This window comes from Pezoporus occidentalis, unplaced genomic scaffold (genome assembly GCF_034315485.1).
Source record: "Pezoporus occidentalis ecotype Australia unplaced genomic scaffold, CSIRO_AGI_Poc_V1 ctg12, whole genome shotgun sequence".
In the NCBI taxonomy this organism is placed as follows: domain Eukaryota; kingdom Metazoa; phylum Chordata; class Aves; order Psittaciformes; family Psittacidae; genus Pezoporus; species Pezoporus occidentalis.
The window spans coordinates 2,946,613-2,965,682 of NW_026912994.1; the positions used below are offsets into that span (position 1 = coordinate 2,946,613).

The following is a 19,070-nucleotide window of genomic DNA, read 5'->3' on the forward strand; positions in this document are numbered from 1 at the left end:
TTTACTATGAAAGTGGTAAGGCACTGGCACAGATTGCCCAGAGAATCTGTGGATGCTCCATCCCTGGCAGTATTCAAGGCCAGGTTGGATGGGGCTTGGAGCAACCTGGTCTCATGGAAGGTGTCCCTGCCTGTGGCTGGGGGTGGAACTAGATGATGGTTAAGGGCCCTTCCAACCCAAACCATTCTATGATGCTGTGATTCATCAGAGACATCCATATAATCCTTACAGTGGCTGACACAGCATTGTAGAGTTGCAAATCACCTTTTATACTTTCTTATGATCCATTATTTTTTCAGGAGAATTTCCTACAATCTTTCAGCAGGACAAGCAAGAAACTTTACAGAAATAAGGTAGTGGTTCATTTGTGTATATATTACCAAACAGTCTGAATAAACCTTATATGGAGGTACCCAGCATTTAGAAATAGTGCTTTAGAATTGTTTCCATTTTTTTATGTGTGCAGTACTGTCACCAGAATTTGACTGATTGATTTAGGAATGTAGTACTTTTCAAGTGTTTCCACTGTTGACTAACTTGATTATTATTATCCATTGTTTCTAAATAAATCACTGCATGAGCTGTATACTGCTATCCCCCAGCTCTGCTGGAGAGACCGTTCTTTACTCTGCTAGAGAGAACATTCCTTATCCTGCTAGAAAGAAAGAAGCCAAATTACTTATCAGAAAATATTTTTAGTTATATCCCCTTTTGTCTGGAGACAATTAGGGAGTGCTTATTTATGTTTCTGCCAATAGAACTGTGGATGCTAGAATATCCAGCTGACTGGAAAGGCTGGTACCATTTTCAAGCAGCACACTGCTGCAACCAGAGAAGGACATCTGTCTATGCAAGTTTCCAATTCTCCTCCTAATTCTCCTCTGCTCCTCGCATTACCTTGAAACAAGTACAATAAGACTAAAATGTCACAATGACCATAGTTGTGATATAGTAGACTTTAACATCTGTTGTCTTTTAAAAGCTGTCTGAGGAGTCAACTGCTTGAATCAAAGAGAATGTATTTTTTTCAAAAGTCACAAAACAAGGAAAACACAAAAAAAGGTAAAATATGAGTGTTTCTAAATAATCCTCTTATGAAAAGTCCTCTCAAAAGCTGGTAAACAGTGGTTGAAGTCTGAACAAGTGTCTCAGAACAGAAATTGATTTTACCTGTCATACATTCAATTGCTTGCAGTTTCAAATGAATAGCTTAAAAATCCACAGTGCCATCACATGCTCAATGACTCTTCACCACTGCTTTTGTGAAATGACCCACTTGGATGAGCTCGATCCTCTGTTCTAAGCATGGATGATCTGGCACTTTTCTTGTTCTTATAGATGTCACCTTTTTTAAGGCCTGGTTTTACCATGGTGAGCTTCTGTGCTCTGCTGGAAGCCTCACTGTTTAAAGATACCTGCAATGGCTGCTAAACTGCAAACTAGTGACATACTGATTTGATTTAGCCCAGGGATGATATCTTTGAATAAAAAATGAAATATCACTAAATTAAAAATAGTGGGATTATAAATGTTTGCAAGTTATAATGGCTGTTACTCAAATCAATGATTTATAACATGGTGAACATGAAAGTTGACACCTAAAGGAAAACCACTAAAGCAGATCAGATACTTAGAGCTGTGATTGATTTAGGTTCTCAGTTCTGTTGAAGAGTATAATAAGTCATATTAAAAGGTAGCAATACACATTTGTTCCAGCCAAGAAAGTAAATAGGTGCAACTGAGAACACATAATGTTTCTATTACATGAGAAAGCACAGGTTTTCTCATCATGATCAAGCTATTATTTGGCTCCCAGGTGTGACTGTGTGGAGCCTGTGCGGTATAGGTGTAGCACAGAGGTTTGTATCCTGCTTTGCTGTTGTAGGAATCCTGCTGTCATCATTCTACTAATTCACTTACAGAAGCATTATAAAGGAACAAGACTTTGTTATAAGAAAGCACAGAATAGCAGCAGAAGGATAAACAATTCATGCTTGACCAATGTGATAACCTTCTATGATGACATGGCGGGATGGATTGATGAGGGGAGAGCAGTGGATGTTACCTCAACATCAGCAAGCCTTTTGACACTGTCTCCCATAACATCCTTGTAGGTAAGCTTAGGAAATATGGGTTAAATAAATGGACAGTGAGGTGGATCAAAAAGTGGCTGCATGACAAAGCTCAGAGGGTCATGATCAGTAGAGTAGGATCCAGTTGTAGGCCTGTAGCCAGTGGTGCTCTCCAAGGATCAATACTGGATCTAGTCTTACTCAACTTGTTTATTAGTGACCTGGATGATGGACTACAGCATACCCTCAGCAAGTCTGCTGATGATAAAGAGCTGGGCTTTTTTTTAAAAAAACAGGCTGATACACCTGAAGGCTGTGCTGCCATCCAACAGGACCCTGTTAGGCTGGAGAACTGAGCAGAGAGAAACCTAATGAGGTTCATTAAGGGCATGTGTAGGGTACTGCACCTGCGGAGGAAGAACCCAAGTACCAGTATAGGTTGGGGACTGATCTACTAGAGAGCAGTTCAGCTGAGACCTGGGAATATTGGTAGATGGTAAGTTGGCTATGAGCCAGCAGCCAATAGTAACCTGGGGTGCATCTGGAGGAGTGTGGCTAGCATATCAAGCAAGGTGATCCTCCCCCTCTACTCAGCCATAGTGAAGCCACATCTGGAGTACTCTGTCCAGTGCTGGACTCCTCAGCATGAGACAGACAAGGAGCTACCGGAAACAGTCCAGCAGAGGGCCACAAAGATGATCAGGGGTCTCGAGTGTGTTTCTTATGAGGAGACAATGTGGAAGCAGAGCCTGTTTAGTTTAGAGAAGACTTGGAGGGGATCTCCATGAATGCATATAAATATCTCAAAGGTGGGTGCTAAGAGGATGGTGCTGGACTGTCTTTGCTGGTGCCCAACAACAGGACAAAGAGCAATGGCCATAAAATAAAACAAAAGAGGTTCCCCCTCAACATGGGGAAGAAGTTCTTTAAGTTGAGGGTGACAGAGCATGGGAAGAAGCTACCCAGGGAGGTTGTGGAGTCTCTGTCTCTGGAGACATTCAAAACCCGCCTGGGCATGTTTCCTGTGTTAACCTGCTCTAGGAGCCCTGCCTTGGCAGGGGGTTGGACAAGATGATCTCCAGAGGACCCTTCCAACCCTAACAATTCTCTGATTCTGTATATTTTGACTGATGAAGCAAGCTGTAAATAGGAATGCAGTTATTCTATGCACAGCATGACTTTGCAGATTTTGCCTCTGCCCAGAACATCAAATTCCTATTTAAGTCATCACATTTTCAGTCAAATTCTTCCTCTATTTTTTCTAAGTTTATCTTCTGACACACATTTTGCTGTTATTTCTACCAAATATTCTAAGCAATAGTCCTAATATCATAATAGTCCAAGAATATAAACAAGCCCCAGTTTATGAGTTTCTCTCCTTACATACCTTGTTTCAGCATACAAACAATCATAGTTGATTTTTTTTCCATTTGTTATTAAAAAAAATATGATCACACTGATTATATTTTGAAAGTTAATGGTTTTAGTTGATCTAAGTCAGAACTCTTGGAGAGTAGCCACATCAAATGAGATCCTGGTAATTTGCCATGACTTCGCCATGTGCAGCTCCACATGCCTCCCATATGGCTGTTGCTATAGCTATGCCAAAATCAACCAGTAACACAAAGTAATATTGCTTGTGGCCCTTCCTGGAAGAAATCTACATACATCTTGTACTGGGGTAGATAAAATGTTTTTTTGTTTAGCTCTCTGTAGTATTCCACCAACTATTGGTAGAACTTATCTATGTTAAAATGCTTAGGTAATGTACTTTATAATAAATACAATAAAGTGAATATTGTTTAATGGATAACCTAGACCTAATTTTCCTTGGCTGTTTCTCTAGCTTTTATTGTCAGCTTTGCCTGGGCTTAAAGTATGTCCAGTGGGATGTACTTGCCTTTTAAATTAAGTTTATAGCATTCTAAATGGCAACATGCTGATCTGGGCAAGTTTAGATTCTTAGTCCTTCTGGGCATTTCCAAAACCCCTTCACCCCTGCAACTTTTACTGTCTTTTGTTTTTTCTTGTTCTTTGCACTTTACTGCGCTTCCCAGGCCTTGATCTATATATGGATTCACAGAGTTATTCTGTCTGCATGCTCAAGAGCAGGCCATTAACTGCAGGAAAATGATCCAGAATAAGCAGAATGCTGAAAACCTTCCTATGTAGCTTCACAAGTGATTTGTAATGCTTTTGTCTAGTTAAAGACTTGTGAAATTTTAATATGTAGTATTGACAGAGCTAGTAAATCATACCTGCATCATGGAAAAATTTGGAACCTCAAGGCTTATTTATATAAAAATTGTAGAAATTTGTCTGGAAGTTCCCTCCATCTAAACTAAACTGTTAGACTGCTCCTGTGTTTACTTGTTGACTAATAGAAATACTTTCCTTTTGAACTTTTACCTTCTAATTCCTTATGCATTTGTATTCATATGCATTCTCTTCTTTTATATTTATGTTGTAACCTGCTGGGAGGCAGATAGTAACAGAAGGAGGATGCTCTGCAATGGTAATTACTTCTGCTATCATGGATATTCAGGAAAAGATCACCTGCAATCCAATTGTGCTTATACAAGCTGGACTGTGATGCATCACAGAATGAGGATATTGCTGGATTATGTCTGCTGTACAGCATGGAACCAGATAAAGGCCATTTAGGATTTTATTCACTACTATTCCATTGGGAAGATTGAGAATATACTAAACCACTGACTTCACACCTTTGTTACTGCACTGGTGACTGAGTCCACAGCCACCTGAAGAACTGCATCTGGCAAGACTAATAAAGCGAAACAAGATATCATGGCCAGGAAGTTCAGTCTTTCAACTTCCCTTGCAAAAATGTGACTTGGCACCTTAATATTGAGAGAAATCCTATGCTTCTTGGTCCTCAAATGTAAATTACACTGTAATTAATAAAAACAAAATGAACCAGCACTGCTCTCTTTCAATGTCATTTGTAATGCAGACTCAGGAAGAATACAAATTCACAGCACAATATCATAATGGAGTTGCTCAACAGATTTGTTTCACTTTCCATATAAACTGCAGTTTGTTTTTTTGTTTGTTTTTTTTTTTCCTTTCAGTGTCCTACCATTTCACAGAAAACATTTGTACTCACAAGGAGAAAATAGAAATAAATACAGCTATGGGATATTTTCTGTAGAGTGCACTACAGTAAGTGCTTATGTGTGTGATTTAATGTGTTATAGTGAAATGATGGTTCTGTTAGCAGAAACTCATCAGCTTAGCTGGTCTTCTATATGTCTTTTGACTTTTCTATTAGAGTTTTTCTACACTAATCAGGAGCATTATTTGGAGATACTAAGTAGTAAAGTTAGCTATGGTACACTGATGATTACACTGTTCTAAAGTCCCTACAGTTGGGCATACTAAGTTGGTGAATCTGATCCCTTCTCTGATACCTCTAATGAGCTGTATAGCCAGGACAAGACCTGCCAGCACCACACTATATGCATGCCACAGTTTTTGGGCCCTTTTCTCATGCTCCTATGGGGGGTTACTTGAACTCCTGCAACTGGAGCACTAAGCTGCTCTCTCATTCCAGGGCTCCATTAGCCAGATGCAGCAGTTGAACCTGCCGCATGTATAAACCTGAATACCAGGTAATAAAACCAAGAGGAAAGTGAAAAGTCCACGTTACTTTATATAATAACTCTATTTATTCTAGATAAGTAAGTACCTATGCACACACAGATGCATGCATGTGCATTAAAAACAGGGTTATTTTTACTTTCTCTGAAAAGATTTCAGAGATACTGATCTTTTATTTTCTAGCACAGCATAGCTCACAGGGTACACAATATCCTGCAGAAATCCCTTTCATTATCTGTAACTGCCTCATAATGTTCTATTCATAATTTGCCTTGACATTAAAGAAAAAATGTTAATATTCTCAGTATCTCCTTTCCTTATGTTCCTCAGGAAGATCTGGCAGCCCACAGAAGCCAGATGGTGGCTTGAACTTCACAATTGAATTGTCTAGCTGCTGGTGGAAAAAGGGATGATTTTGCTCCCTCCTAACTCACTCTGAAGGGCATGTACCTAGTTTTTGTTTTTGTTTTTTTTTTTTGCACTGGCACTGATTCTTGTCTGCTTTACAGTGAACTCAGGGAATGGGCTTATTTGAGATATAAACACACACCTAGAGCATAGTTCAGACAAAAATTTAGGGCCCACGGCTGAGCTAAAATGGGCCTCCTCTGCTCCTGGGTAGGAAGTGTGGGGTGGAGGTCCCAGGTGAGGCTGATGAGAGTCATTAAGGCCCATCAGTGCATGCTGAGCCCTGCAATTACTCCTGATGACCTACCTAGTTTCTCCTCAGCGTGACACTCCATTAAACCACGAAGTTCCCATCCGTACATTGCCTAGGTGGTAGCAGCAAGCAAAGGACTGGTAAACATGTGAAAGCCCCAATATCAGAACTGTTAAAACATTCAAATACTTTTAAAAGAATCAAAAAATAGCGTTTGGCTACAGTACACCCTGGGGCAAGAACTAGGCCAGACCTGGTGTATACAGCTGTCTGTCCCTCAAAGCCTAGAAGGGCTCCAAAGGGTGAAAAGAGAGAAAAAGAGCAATCCCTTGAACGTATTTTTTTTTGGTTTTGTCCACCTGAACATCAGAGCCCCAACAGTGCATGCCCTTGCCCTCCTTGGGACAAACATCCTTCAACAGGAGGACAGGGACCTATGGCTAAACTCAAGAAGCGGTAGACACCACCAATCCCATCAGCAGGGGTGCTGGGATGGCTGGTCAAGGCTGAGCCATGCTTGTTTGCTGCAGTTACATGGGAGCATGGCACACACATGGTAGCAAGAGGTGAAAAGAGCTCAAGGGTTTCCTTTGAATACAAGTTTTTGATACAAAAATCAAGTTTTCACAGAGTCTTGTCTGACCTTCCTTGCAGGCTGGTGCTGCGGGGTATTTGGTACCTTCCCCAGCAGGTGTTTTACTCATCAGCCCTGCTAGCGTATGGCAGTGCCAACAAGCACGATGAGGAGTGTGACCTCCTCCATTTGCCCTTCAGGAACTGTTTATCTGCAGAGAGCTTTCAGCCCTTCAGTTGCAGAGCCTGCAATACGCGGTCCCCTCGTCATAGTCAGCACACTTCTCACACCATACAACCTCCTCGCCCCATCTTCTCTCGGGTTTTCAGCGTTAAAGCACTACTTCAACCGCCCTCGCCTACTCTGCCCCCCGACGGTGCCACAAGACTTCCGCCGTTAGCCCAGAACCCGCCCGGCCGCCGCCCGCTCCGCTCCACTCCACTCCGCGCCGCCTCGCAGGGGCGAGGCCGGGAGATCGGACGTCACCGAGGACTGGGGTTGTCGCGCCCGCCCTCGCCGCCGCGCGCAGGGAGGGGCGGGTCAGCCATCTTGGGCTCGCTGGGCCGTGCCTGCGAGTGAGCGGGCGGGGGAGGCAGCGCCCGCCTTGCGGAAGTGTCCTCAGTCCCCGCCGCTGAGCCCCGCCGCAGCGCGCCCAGGGCTGCCCGCCGTTCCCAGCACCGCTGCTACCGAGGAGCATGGCAGGGCGGCTTCCGGCCTGTGTGGTGGACTGCGGCACGGGGTGAGCGACGGCTGGGCCGGCCGCTGACAGCTCGGTGCCGCCCGGGGCGGGGCTGGGTGGGTTCTGCTGCTGCAGATGGCGGCGGGGGTCGTGCTGCCTGTGGCGGGGCCGAGCCGAGCCAAGGCAAGCCAAGCCAAGCTGGGCCGGGTAGACGTGCCCGAGCCGCCGCGATGCCGGTAGCGGGGGCGCCGGGACGAGTTGCAGGGAGTAGCCGGGTGCTTTCTTTTCTCCATCAGGTCCGCCGCGGGCGCCCGCGGGGAGGGGTGTCCCGGCGCGGCCCCGCTGCCCCGCCGTCAGTCAGAGCCCCCGGCAGTCGGCTTGCTCCGGGGCCGCGCTCCTCCCGCTCGTTGTCCGGGAGCCCTCGGGCTGGCCGGGGCCGCTCAGAGCAGCCACTTGCGGCTCCGCGGCCAGTACCCGCCGGGGCGTGGGGGACCCTGTACGACTGCCGGGGCCGGGGGTGGCGAGCGGTGACCGCGGTCGTTCGGATGCCGTGAGCGGCTGCCTGCGAACTGCCGGAACGCCTCGCTTAGGGGAGTCACCGCTCGGTCGGGTGCAGTCTGCGGGTTTTTTGTGTATTGATTTATTAATCGTAATATGTGGCTAATGTCATTTATTCTGTGGTACTTTTCTCTGTGGAAGAAAAAAACCCCTCCCCCTCGACCGAGCAAGCGCATAGGAACTTCCTTAGTTTTGTCAAAGCCTCTTCCTGCTTTCGGGCTTTTATACCTTATAAGGCAGTTTTCAGTGTCAAACCTGAACCAGATCTGGTTTAGAAATTCTTGTTTTTATTTAGCAGCTACCAGATGATGAAGAGAATGTGGTGCCAGTGATATATAGTAGAAAAAGTGATTCGGGAGAAAGCCTTTGGGATTCAGGCTCATTTCTGCTGTGGTATGGCTTCTAGAGGCTTTGGGCTAGGGAGCAAGCTCTCAGATGTGTCTGTAGGGAAGCCGACCTAGAAGGTTTACATAGTACTGCTTGCAGGAGCACACTCAGGAAGTGAAGACCGTGCTGAGACCTGCTGCTTGTGATGTGATTTTCAAGCTGAAATATTTCATTTTAGGAGTTATGCGTCAGTTTTTCATTGGCAGGGAAAGTACCAGTATATTTTCAGGGTTCTTCCTCTTTAGCTACCACTGATGTTATACTGATTATTTAAACAGGTTTTTGGGTTTTTTTTTTGGTTTTGTTTCACTTCTCATCCATCCTGCTAAAACTAATCAAATTTCTCGATGAATGTAGGCACAGATATTTATAATACTCTTCTGGAAGGGCCTGTTCTTTTGAAATCCGACTACTTGATTTTTGAAAGCACATGCTCATCTTTCAAGAGAATGTGTTTGGTGTAGGATATCAATAAATTGATTTGTGAGAATAGCAGGTATATGTGTGTGTGTAATGTATGCATGTTTAACAGCTGCATGAAGAAGTCATACCTGTGTTTAGAGCAAGACCTAAAACTTTGAATTTTGTGGGATGAAGGAAGGCTAGAACAGCAGGAATGAGTGTGTGTAGCCAAGTGTAATAGAAGTATATGCAAGTTTAATGCGATGTGTATACGCACTGTTTATCTTTCAGAACAAAAGATCTGTAATGTACTCTGCCACATGCCACTAGAGGCTTTTTCCCCATCCCACGTGTTTGTGCATTGCAGGTACTCCCATTAAAGTCAGTAATTGTGTATTTGTGGGTTTGCAAAGTACAGGTTATGACCACTGGAGTAGAGAGATTCACTTAGAGCTTTCAGTGATGCCAAGAAGGAACAGCATGCTAGCATATAGCTGCATCAGAAATGACTTTTTAATGTGAATGGTATACTGAGTGACAGTGTTAAATCTTCCCAAGGAAGATCTGCAAGTATTACATTAATCGACTTCAGTTCATGGGGCATAACCTCGTGTATAGAATGTAACATTCTTTGTTACATTACTTTGTAATTTTACATTACTTTACATTACTTTGTAATCATTCACAATATGATAGCAACCCAGTGTTGCTTCTGTTTTATTTATTTCCCCCCAGTCTTAAAAGATCTCACTAAGATACTCTGTTATTGTGCACTTTTCTCTTTCTCTCTCTCTATATACACACACACACACACTTAATGCAACCAAAACTATTCTGCTCTTCAGGCTTTTCCTTTCTGATGTATTTCATAGTCAGAAGTTTTTCTTTGCTGAAGTTCTACTTCAGGAAACTGAGGGCAAAGATTTTTGGTGTTGGAAAAATTACACTGTTGGAGTTCATTGATTACAGTAGACAAATATATGAAGTGGTGAGCTTAAAAAGGAAAAATATAATACTTGAGATGAATAGGGAGCAGGTGGGTAGTAGTGCAGTGGGATTTGATCGTATAATTATGCTCATAGCTTTATTTATGTGTTTATTTTTTAATTGGTGAAGCGCACCTAGCCCGTCTCATTTTGTGTGCGTGAGAACATGACACATAAATTATATCAGCCTTGTGCCCTGTGCAGATTAGTTGGGGTCTCACCTAGGGTACTGTCTTGTCTACTAAAAAGAAAGCAAATTAAAGATGGCCCCTGAAAACAGGAAGAGAAAGAGTTTTCAAAAATACAACCAAAACAGGTTGAAAGGAACTGCCTTGTTTAGAACAAGCAGGGCTTTAAAAGTGCACAGATTTTCCAATAAGTAGGCTTTTCCTAGAGGGAGAGGATGATAATTTACAGTCCAAGTAGAATTTACCTTAATCAGCAAAAGGGCAAACATAGGAGAGGTATTAAGGGTATCTTCCTACATGCCTTGTGCCTGTAGCCAGTTTGTGTTGTATGAGGTGTGTTTGTTTGGGTTTGGTTTTGTGTGTGTGTGTATATATGTGTTGATTTTTTTGCCAGCTAAGACAGAGAAAACAATGGATGAGAAAGGTGTCGGAATTATGCTTTCCAGCATTAGCCTCCTCAGATTAGACAAATTTTAAGAACCCCTTTCAAAGCATAGAAGTGAAAGCACAAAAAAAGTTTTGGGGAATTATCTGACTTTTGTTGTTGGACTTTTAAGCAGATTAGTTGAACATTTTAGGGATCATTGAAATACACATCATATAGCTGGAACAGGCAAATGGGTGAAGTTAGTGATATGGCAATCAGATTATGAGTACAGCAAAAATTCTTCTGGTGTTACATTCGTTATCTTGAAATTTGCATTCTTCACTTAAGCAAACCTGATATCTAGAAAATAAGGTAATTGATACCTAGTAAGAGCAGGTAAATACTTAATTGTTGTTTTAAAAAGCTACCTGCCTGAAGCAGTGTCCCCTAATTATACAATAAAGGCATAGAAATGAAAAATCTGAGGAGTGAAGTTAGTTAACACAGTTGTTTAAAACCAGGATTATTTCTTTCTATAATTAATAGCATTGCCTGGTTTAGTTTTAAGTATATTGTTGTTTTGCTGGGAAACTTATAAAATAACATTGTGGACCTTATTGTAAGGAAATACTTGTCTATGTCAGTGCTGAATTTGATTTCAGTTGGCTTCTGTAAGTCCTGTTCTTTCCATAAAACATGGTCACCGTGTCCCTCAACAATGAGGTATGAAGCAGTGCCTGTGGGCTGTTCTCTTCATATGTTCACTAACTCGGTATGTATGATGTGAAGGAGACTCACTTCAGCCTGTGGCGTATCTAAGGATTCTATGCATTTAAAAATAAAACTCACATGAAATTACTTCCATGAAATATATGAACACCACAACAAAGAAAGAAAAAGGCTTTTAGTAATTTTTTTATAATCTCAGTAGGCTGCGTTGTTTTGCTCTTTGCCTTTTGGGTATTTGAATAGTTCTTTGCTGCGTGTTCTACAGGCAAACACAGCACAGTCTGCAAGTCATGATTAAAAGCTCTTCCTACGCCTCTTCAGAATTTTGCTTGATTAGGTTGACAATTAGATTTTAGCTGTGTCTTTCTGTGTGAATGTGTTTTGTTGTTTTTTTTTTTTTCCCCCGTAGTATAAACTTGTATAACATTGAATTAGCTCATTTGGGATGGCAGATAATTGCAGGTGTGCAAATTAATGCCTCTTCAGCTGTGCTGAAGTAAGTGGCTGTATAGCCTACTGCAGTTCCAGAATGAGAACTGAACGTTAGCAGTGAAAGTGATTTAACGAAAATAACTTGTATTTTATATACCAGTACTTTCTGTTTTCTATAGGCTTGTGTGCCTTTTCTCTGCGGCTGTCAAGTAGATCCATTAAATGCTTGAGTGTCATTGATGACCATTTTCTCTAATGTACCCAAGACTGTCCTGTTGGTAGGGTCATATGTGTTGGTTAGCCTTCTCCTGAGTAAATTGGTCATGTAATTGTGTGGGTGAAAAAAATAAATCTGTTGTCTCACATCTTGCCTTCTCCTCTCATATCCCAAGCTAGGCCCCTTTTTCCACTTCCCTTACACAGGTTACAAAAATGGGTGTGCTTGTGGTTTTTTTTTTTGTTTGTTTGTTTTTGTTGTCTTTTCTCTTTCCTGACTACTAGGGGAGAATTAAAGGTTTCAGGGTTGACTGGAAAGAGACTTGCTGTTCATGGTGGGAGTACAAGTCTCTCAACTCAAGGTAGTCGGAGTTTGCTCTGAATTGAGAGCCTGGAAAACTGAGGTGGCTCAGGATTTCCAAGCTTTCTCATTATGAAGTTGCAAGCTGTTCTTTGGAATGAGTCGCTTATATGTCTGAGAGTTTCTTGGCTGTTTAATTTCTTTAGTTGGTTTTGTGGTAAATGAAGAAAGGAGAAACTTGGGTACATGAAACCTCAGAGAAGCTGAAGTTGGCAGGTGCTGATGTGCACAGTGAAGCAGGCTTTCTGTTGGGGATCTTCTCTACGAACAGTACTTCTCTAGTTAATCTTCATGCAATGCCTCAGCTCAAGTTAGGAGCTTTATGCTCCTAAGGAACGCAGAGTATTTATGGGTTGGGTGTCTTCTGATGTGAGAAGTTATGACAAGATTACATTGTTCTGTTTGTCTTACGGGTTTTGACCTGGTAGTGTGAATGAGTACGAGATCTATGAAAAGCTAATAGTCTTCAACAGACAATAGAGATACATGAGAAGAGAGATCCAGTACTATAAAAACAAGGTGAGAAATAATAACCCATATTGTTTGCTCTGTAAATTCTAGTATCTTGTACTGAACCTTGAAATGATTTTTCTTGCCTAATGTTCAAGACCTGGGTTATTTTCACAGATTTTCAGATCATCACTTTTATTTAGTATAAATATTTCAGCACTATGGTGTTCTTGCAGCTTATATTTCAACTGGGTATCTTGTCACGACCTTTTGTGTGTTCCATTTACGTTCTCCTTTGGGATGAATTTTCTCTATGTTGTGTCTTTCCATAATGAAAAATTACTTCTGGAATGCATGAATAAAATGATTCCTTAATGGAATATGGAAAAAGTACTCTTCCAGGATTTTAAGAGGATCTTTTCTTTGCCAGTAGCTGAAGTGGTTGGGAGGGAAGGGCAAAAGTCTTCATCCTTAACATGGAAAAAGGAGTTGTGCTAGGTTAAGAATTGTGGTTTAATAATTCTTTTTTAAATAATTGCGAAGAGATTCTGAAGGCCCATGATGACTTGTGTCTTTTAAATGATTCAAATACATCACAGTCTGTGTTGCAATACTAAATGCACAGAGCATAATTAAGAATAATAGGAATTCAGATGGAAATATATATATTCCTATACAAAAACGCGTATATATATTGGGGTTTTTAATCCCGTTGGAGGAATCAGTTTATATCTTATTTGATTGCATGTCAGAAGCCATCCAAGGTGCATGGCACCTTCCAGCCGTGTTCCTCAGATAACTTCTGTTTCTGCTTTTCTCTTCCTGTGTCCCACTGATACTGGAGATATATTTATGTATACATACAAATAAAAGGGGGTGCTGGTGGTGGTGTTTCTGAGTAGAGGACAAACCCACTTGTGTCCATGGGCTGAATTTGTAAAGTTAATGATAAATGATCTATATTCTCTATACAGCAGAGCTCCTAGTCATGCACGCAAGCAAGCTTTTGAGCCGCTGAGACCAGGGTACAGCCCTTGTGAGGAAAGATTTGAGGGAGGGTGCGGTTGTAGGTGTGTGTGGACGGGACAGGACAGGTTCCCTTCTTGTTTCTTGGTTGTTTAGTACTTGGCTTGAGTGTTCTGCCCAGAAAGTATGTTGATTGAATGAATCTGATGGACATTTCTCGTCTCGATTAGTTGAAAATACAGTTTCTAGGAGTTCAGAAAAATATTGTGCAAGTTCCTGACTAGTAACTAGCCTCCTTTTATAGGCATATATAAGAAGCTTTGCAGTTGGTCTTTTAGTTCATGCAATTTATAAGTTTCAACATAATGTTTCAGCATTGTTTCATCATTGTAGACTTTCTTCGGGAAATGCAAAAAGGCTTTGATAATTTTAATCAAACTTCTATTTAATTTTGAACATTCTTCATTTAAAGACTTTTAAGGAGACAACGTTAAATTCAAAGGTAAAATAAGTAAAACCATAGTTTATCCCTAATTAAATTCATGAGTTCTTTCCGCTCTGCATAAGAAAAGGAATCTCTGTTGCTTTAATTTTTAATTTTTGGTTTGTTTTAGTCACTGAGCTCACCTATATTCAGGTGTATAAACCTAACAAAAATAATCCTTGGGTAGATGATTAAAATGTGCAATTTGATTGCACAGTCATTAGCAGGATTAGTTTAATCATCAGAATGAAGCAGCTGTCCTTTTTGCCTAATCAAAAAGTGATCAAAACCCTTCAGTTGTGAGGATTATATTTAAAGTTGAAAAAGTCATAATTTCATCCACTGACTTAATGTAGGGTATAACTTTATTCAGTTTTATTCATTTTGCTGTGATCATGAATTTGCATTTTTAAAACTAGACATGGAAAAATCTCCAGATAAATTTAGATACTTTTTTTTCTTGTTCTGGGATTTCCTTTTTCTCTTTATTATTCTCTTGTGGTCATTGCAAGTGTTTGCAGCTGTGCACAGGATGTGTTTTGGCATGCTCAGTCTGTAGAGAGCAAGATGCAGACAGGAGGTTGTCTGTTGATGCTTTGGTTGTGCTGCTGTCAGTGAATGAATCCAAATTTTAATTCTTCAATTGATGCAGTATCTTTTATCTGTTTTTGCAGTGTTAGCATTTTATTTATCATGACTTGTCTTAGACTTATCCTGCTGGTTTATCATCTGCAAGAACTTTCACAATATGACTGCTTGCATATTTGCAATCAAACTTCAGAATCTCAGTGATCTTATTAAATGAGACCTACATTTATTTTAAATAAAACTCAGTGGTATGTTTTTGTCCACAGCTTAGCGGGGCATGTTTTTTTTCTGCAAGACAACTGTTTCTAATTGGAAGCTGTTTCTTATTAGAAACATGGTGAAACATGATAAATATGTAAACTGGTGTTTTAATGCAAGCCTGTTCTTGTTGGAAAACATTTGGTTACCTACCCAGATGCTGAAGTGGTACCTGGTGTACTGGGCAGATTGGAAGCATGCTGGGACAGTCTCCTGTGCACTGGCTGTGTGCTGCTTCTCTCCTGTCCATGTTCCGTCTCTCCATTCGGTTTCATTTTACCCTCTTCTCAGATTGATGTGATTGGGGTGATACCATAGTAGCTGTTGGTTCAAAGCTGGAGCTCTCAGGTGCTGAAATTGTGCAAATAACGAGCACAAATGCTCAACCAAAAAAAAAATTTTTTTTTTTTTTCCAAATGTTGAATAACGTTACAGTTTTAGCTACTGTATTGCATTTGTTTCGAAAAACTTCCAAGTCAAGTTTATATCAGCTATGGCTCTTGACTTAGATTTTACTTACTTAATTTCTTCAAGGGCAAGATTTTGTTTACTTGGAAATTACATATTTTTTTGTTCAGTTGATCCTTCCTTGTTTTATCTGTTGAAAAGTGTGTACATTTAATCTATTCTCTTCTTGTTTTTTTTCTTGATGATGTCTGTGCAATGTTCAGCTTATTTTGGGCAAATGATATACAAACTTGCCAAATTAATCTCTTCCTTATCATAAGTAATTTATGCTATTAAGTGATTAGTCTTGCAGACTGCCAATCTTTTGGAGCATTCTTTCCTCATCTTTCTGAAATATCGCATGGAGTAGTGTAGAAAGTGCTCAGAAACCTTTCGTTAAGTTAAATAAAACGATATTAAAAACCCTGTAGCTGTATAGGTTAGTATTGTGTTGGTGTGGTGTAACACAGAGGCACTGTTAAGATGCCTATTAGAATGAATTAGCCTAGAAGTCTCAAAGGAAGCACTAAGAAAGCATTCTGCTTTTGCCAACACAAACTACTTTTCATTATACAAAGATAATATCCGAAGCCATTTGCTTCTCTTTGAGGAAAATGTAGTGAAAGGAAAGCTAACTTTATTTTCTGTGTTAAAATACATGTCAGCATTAAATATTTAAAATGGATTTTACAAATATAAAATTGACTAGGATTAGAACTCGAGATGGTAGTATAATTAGAATGCCTGAAACTCTTAAATATGGGCTGATTTTTTTTATTTTTTTTTTTTTTTTTACACTTTCCATGACTCATAAACTGGAGTTTTTTGGTAATAAATGTGTTATTACAACCCTCCTGTTTGTTTTTAGGAGAAGAGAACCTTTCTAGAGTCAAGTTACCGATGCTGCTGGGGTTTTCTTTTTAAGTTTTGCTGCTAGTAAATGTAGAGCGAAAATTTAAAAGTTGATTCTCTTCTTCTCCATCCAGATGTTAGTAAAATCAGAAGCTGTGGTGGTGTCCTCTGTTCTCCAGACTGGTGTAAAAACCATCATCTGGAGATTCTTACAAAGCATGTGAATTTATTCTGAATACTGTGTGGCATGTGCTGCTTTTGCCTCTGTGTCCCTCTTAGTCATGCACCTGGAGGGTTCTGATGTGGCTGTCTGTGGCTATGACTTCTTAGTTTCTGCTACCTGTTTTAGCTAGATTGTACTAGCAAGCATTACAGTCATGTCTATGCTTTGAATTGTAGATGTAGTGGCTGATAAAAAGCAGCTATGGATAAATATCATAGACAAAAATATAGATACTTTAAGAGAAGTTAAATTGTTTTAGAGGTTTTTTTTCATATTTAGAAATAAATGTTAGAAGCATTTATCTTTCAGGCTGCTTTTGAGCTCACTTTTTGAATTGCAGACCAATCTGCTTATGGTTTGTTTTACTGTGACAGTTACAGTATGTGGCAAAGTAGTACTTGTCAGGGTGAAAGCTGTCGTTCAAGTGGACTGGTATTTTTCAGGGGAAATAATTTCAAGTACATAGGAATTCAATTAATGCCAAGGCCAGGGTTGCAGAGTGTCAGATTTGTAATGTCTCTGATGTGTAGGGGTCCCGTATGTCACTGAAATATTACCAGTCACACTTTGTGTCTTGTCTACAGTGTAACAAGGTTTTCTTCATCAGAAAGCACTTCTAATCTTTGTGTGGTTTTCCATTTATAGAGATAATTCTTTGGCTTTCACTATTGATTACTTAACATTTTTTGATCAGCAAGAGTTGACAGAAGTGATTGCCATTTAAAAATGCAAACTGGTTGTGTGAAAGGTAATATATGTATATTGGTTAAAGATAGATATAAAAATATGTAAAGCATGACTCATTTCAAAGCCTTTTGCTATCTTGTGTTTTATCAAGGACATTTGAAATGAGACAGTAAACTAATATATTAATACAAGTCCTATTTTCCTAATATAATCTGTTCCTTCAGGGACTTCTTATCTGCTGTTGCTTAACCAGTTTGCCCCTGATGCTAGAGCTGGGACCTTTTTTTAAAGGGGCAAGATGGCTTTCCTTTTTCACCATCATCTGCTTACTACTTCTCTTTATGGGAATTTGAAAAGTAAACACTCCCTAGAGTTTTCAGTCTTATCTGGTGTACAAGAAGGATGATAAAAGCAACAAATACAAGCATAAAGGCTTGTTCAGGCTTTTTAGTCATGTGAGGCTCTATGAACGAGGACTAGGGGTTCATCCGTGTTTGAGAAGTGTCCCACTTTTAATGTAGCTTTGCTATTAAAAGACAATTAAAAACACTGTTTCTATCTTACAAATTCTGTCTGTAGAATTTACCCTGTTAAAATGGGAAAGGATATTAAGCCCTATTTGATGAAGTCTTTAACAGACAGACCATCTCTAAGGAGCTGGGAATTGAAGAGAAGAATCTTTCTGTTCTGTTTAAATGTTGGAGTTATTGCTATTTACTTTATTTCAAGCCATTTTGAATATATTGCAATGCATGCATAGTATGTGCCGGCTCCTTAGAATCTCCCCACTTTCTGAGCTTTTCTATAGCAACTTCTACAACCTGCTCACTTCATTACAATTTTCCTAGAGTTAAGGTAACTTAGCAGTTAATTTTGCTGCTGTATGCACACCTGCAACAAGGATTTTTACAAGCTTCAGTGAACTCGCATTGCACCTGCACTGCCTTGCATGCCTTCACGCAGTGGCCTGATGTGAAAAGTATAAAATAGTGAAATAACTTGGTGGGTTTTTTTAATCTTTTTGAACCGTTTGTAATAATGTTATTTACTTAACTTAACGATATAAGTGATGCTTGAAATGTCATAAATGGAAATATTAAAGTACTCTTGTCCAATCATATTAACTGTTTCTCTGTAAAATCTGTTATGCAGCAAAGTATCAAGCTGTGATGGCGGAAATCAGCATAAAGAAAGTTTATTTTAGCAAGCAGCTTCATGTACAAACATAACGGTCCTTGCTGGTGTTCAAGTAGTATATATGGAGAATTTATTGCTGTGGTGTCTTCAGAGAAGTGAGGTTATGAGACTGGATTTAAATGGCAACCTGGTTTGCAGGCCGTGCTGATGAAGGTAATTGATGTGCAAAGGCAACAGACTTAGTAAGATTCTTCGCTGTTCTGTGTTTTATATAACTGAAACCTCTGTTTTCAGAGTTTTTCTTTCTTCTTGGTTAATCTGAAGAAATGGTGTATGCAGTCTTTTTCTCTGTTAAATTCTTTGGAGTAGACCCACAAGATGCTTCAGAAAGCCATGGAGTGAAATCTAGTTTGGCTCTTCTGCTGCTTAGTACTGGATCTGCATATGCCTTGTCTCTAAATTGGAGAGACATCAATTTGATGGATGGACCACTTGGTGGATAAAGAGCTGGCTGGATGGCCGCACGCGGAGGGTTGTGGTCAATGGCTCAGTGTCCAGCTGAAGACCAGTAACGAGTGGTGTCCCTCAGGGATCGGTGTTGCGATCGGTGTTGTTCAACATCTTTGTTGCTGACATGGACAGTGGGATTGAGTGCGCCCTCAGCACATTTGCCGATGACACCAAGCTGTGTGGTTCGGTTGATATGCTGGAGGGAAGGAATGCCATCCAGAGGGACCTTGACGCG

The 19,070-nt window shown here is 40.4% G+C and overlaps 1 protein-coding gene across 2 annotated transcripts in view; it reads left to right on the forward strand.

The window, feature by feature from the left end:
- Positions 1 to 7,464: 7,464 nt before the first annotated feature.
- Positions 7,465 to 19,070, forward strand: part of ACTR3 (actin related protein 3) — a 34,597-nt gene continuing 22,991 nt past the window's right edge. The window contains exon 1 of one of the 2 annotated variants that reach the window (XM_062605609.1): positions 7,465 to 7,667. In XM_062605609.1, coding sequence (XP_062461593.1) covers positions 7,624 to 7,667 — 44 coding nt within the window. In that variant the 5' untranslated portion in view covers positions 7,465 to 7,623. Of the gene's footprint in view, positions 7,668 to 9,259; positions 9,322 to 19,070 lie in introns of those variants that run through there. The other variant, XM_062605601.1, reaches the window with a different exon arrangement.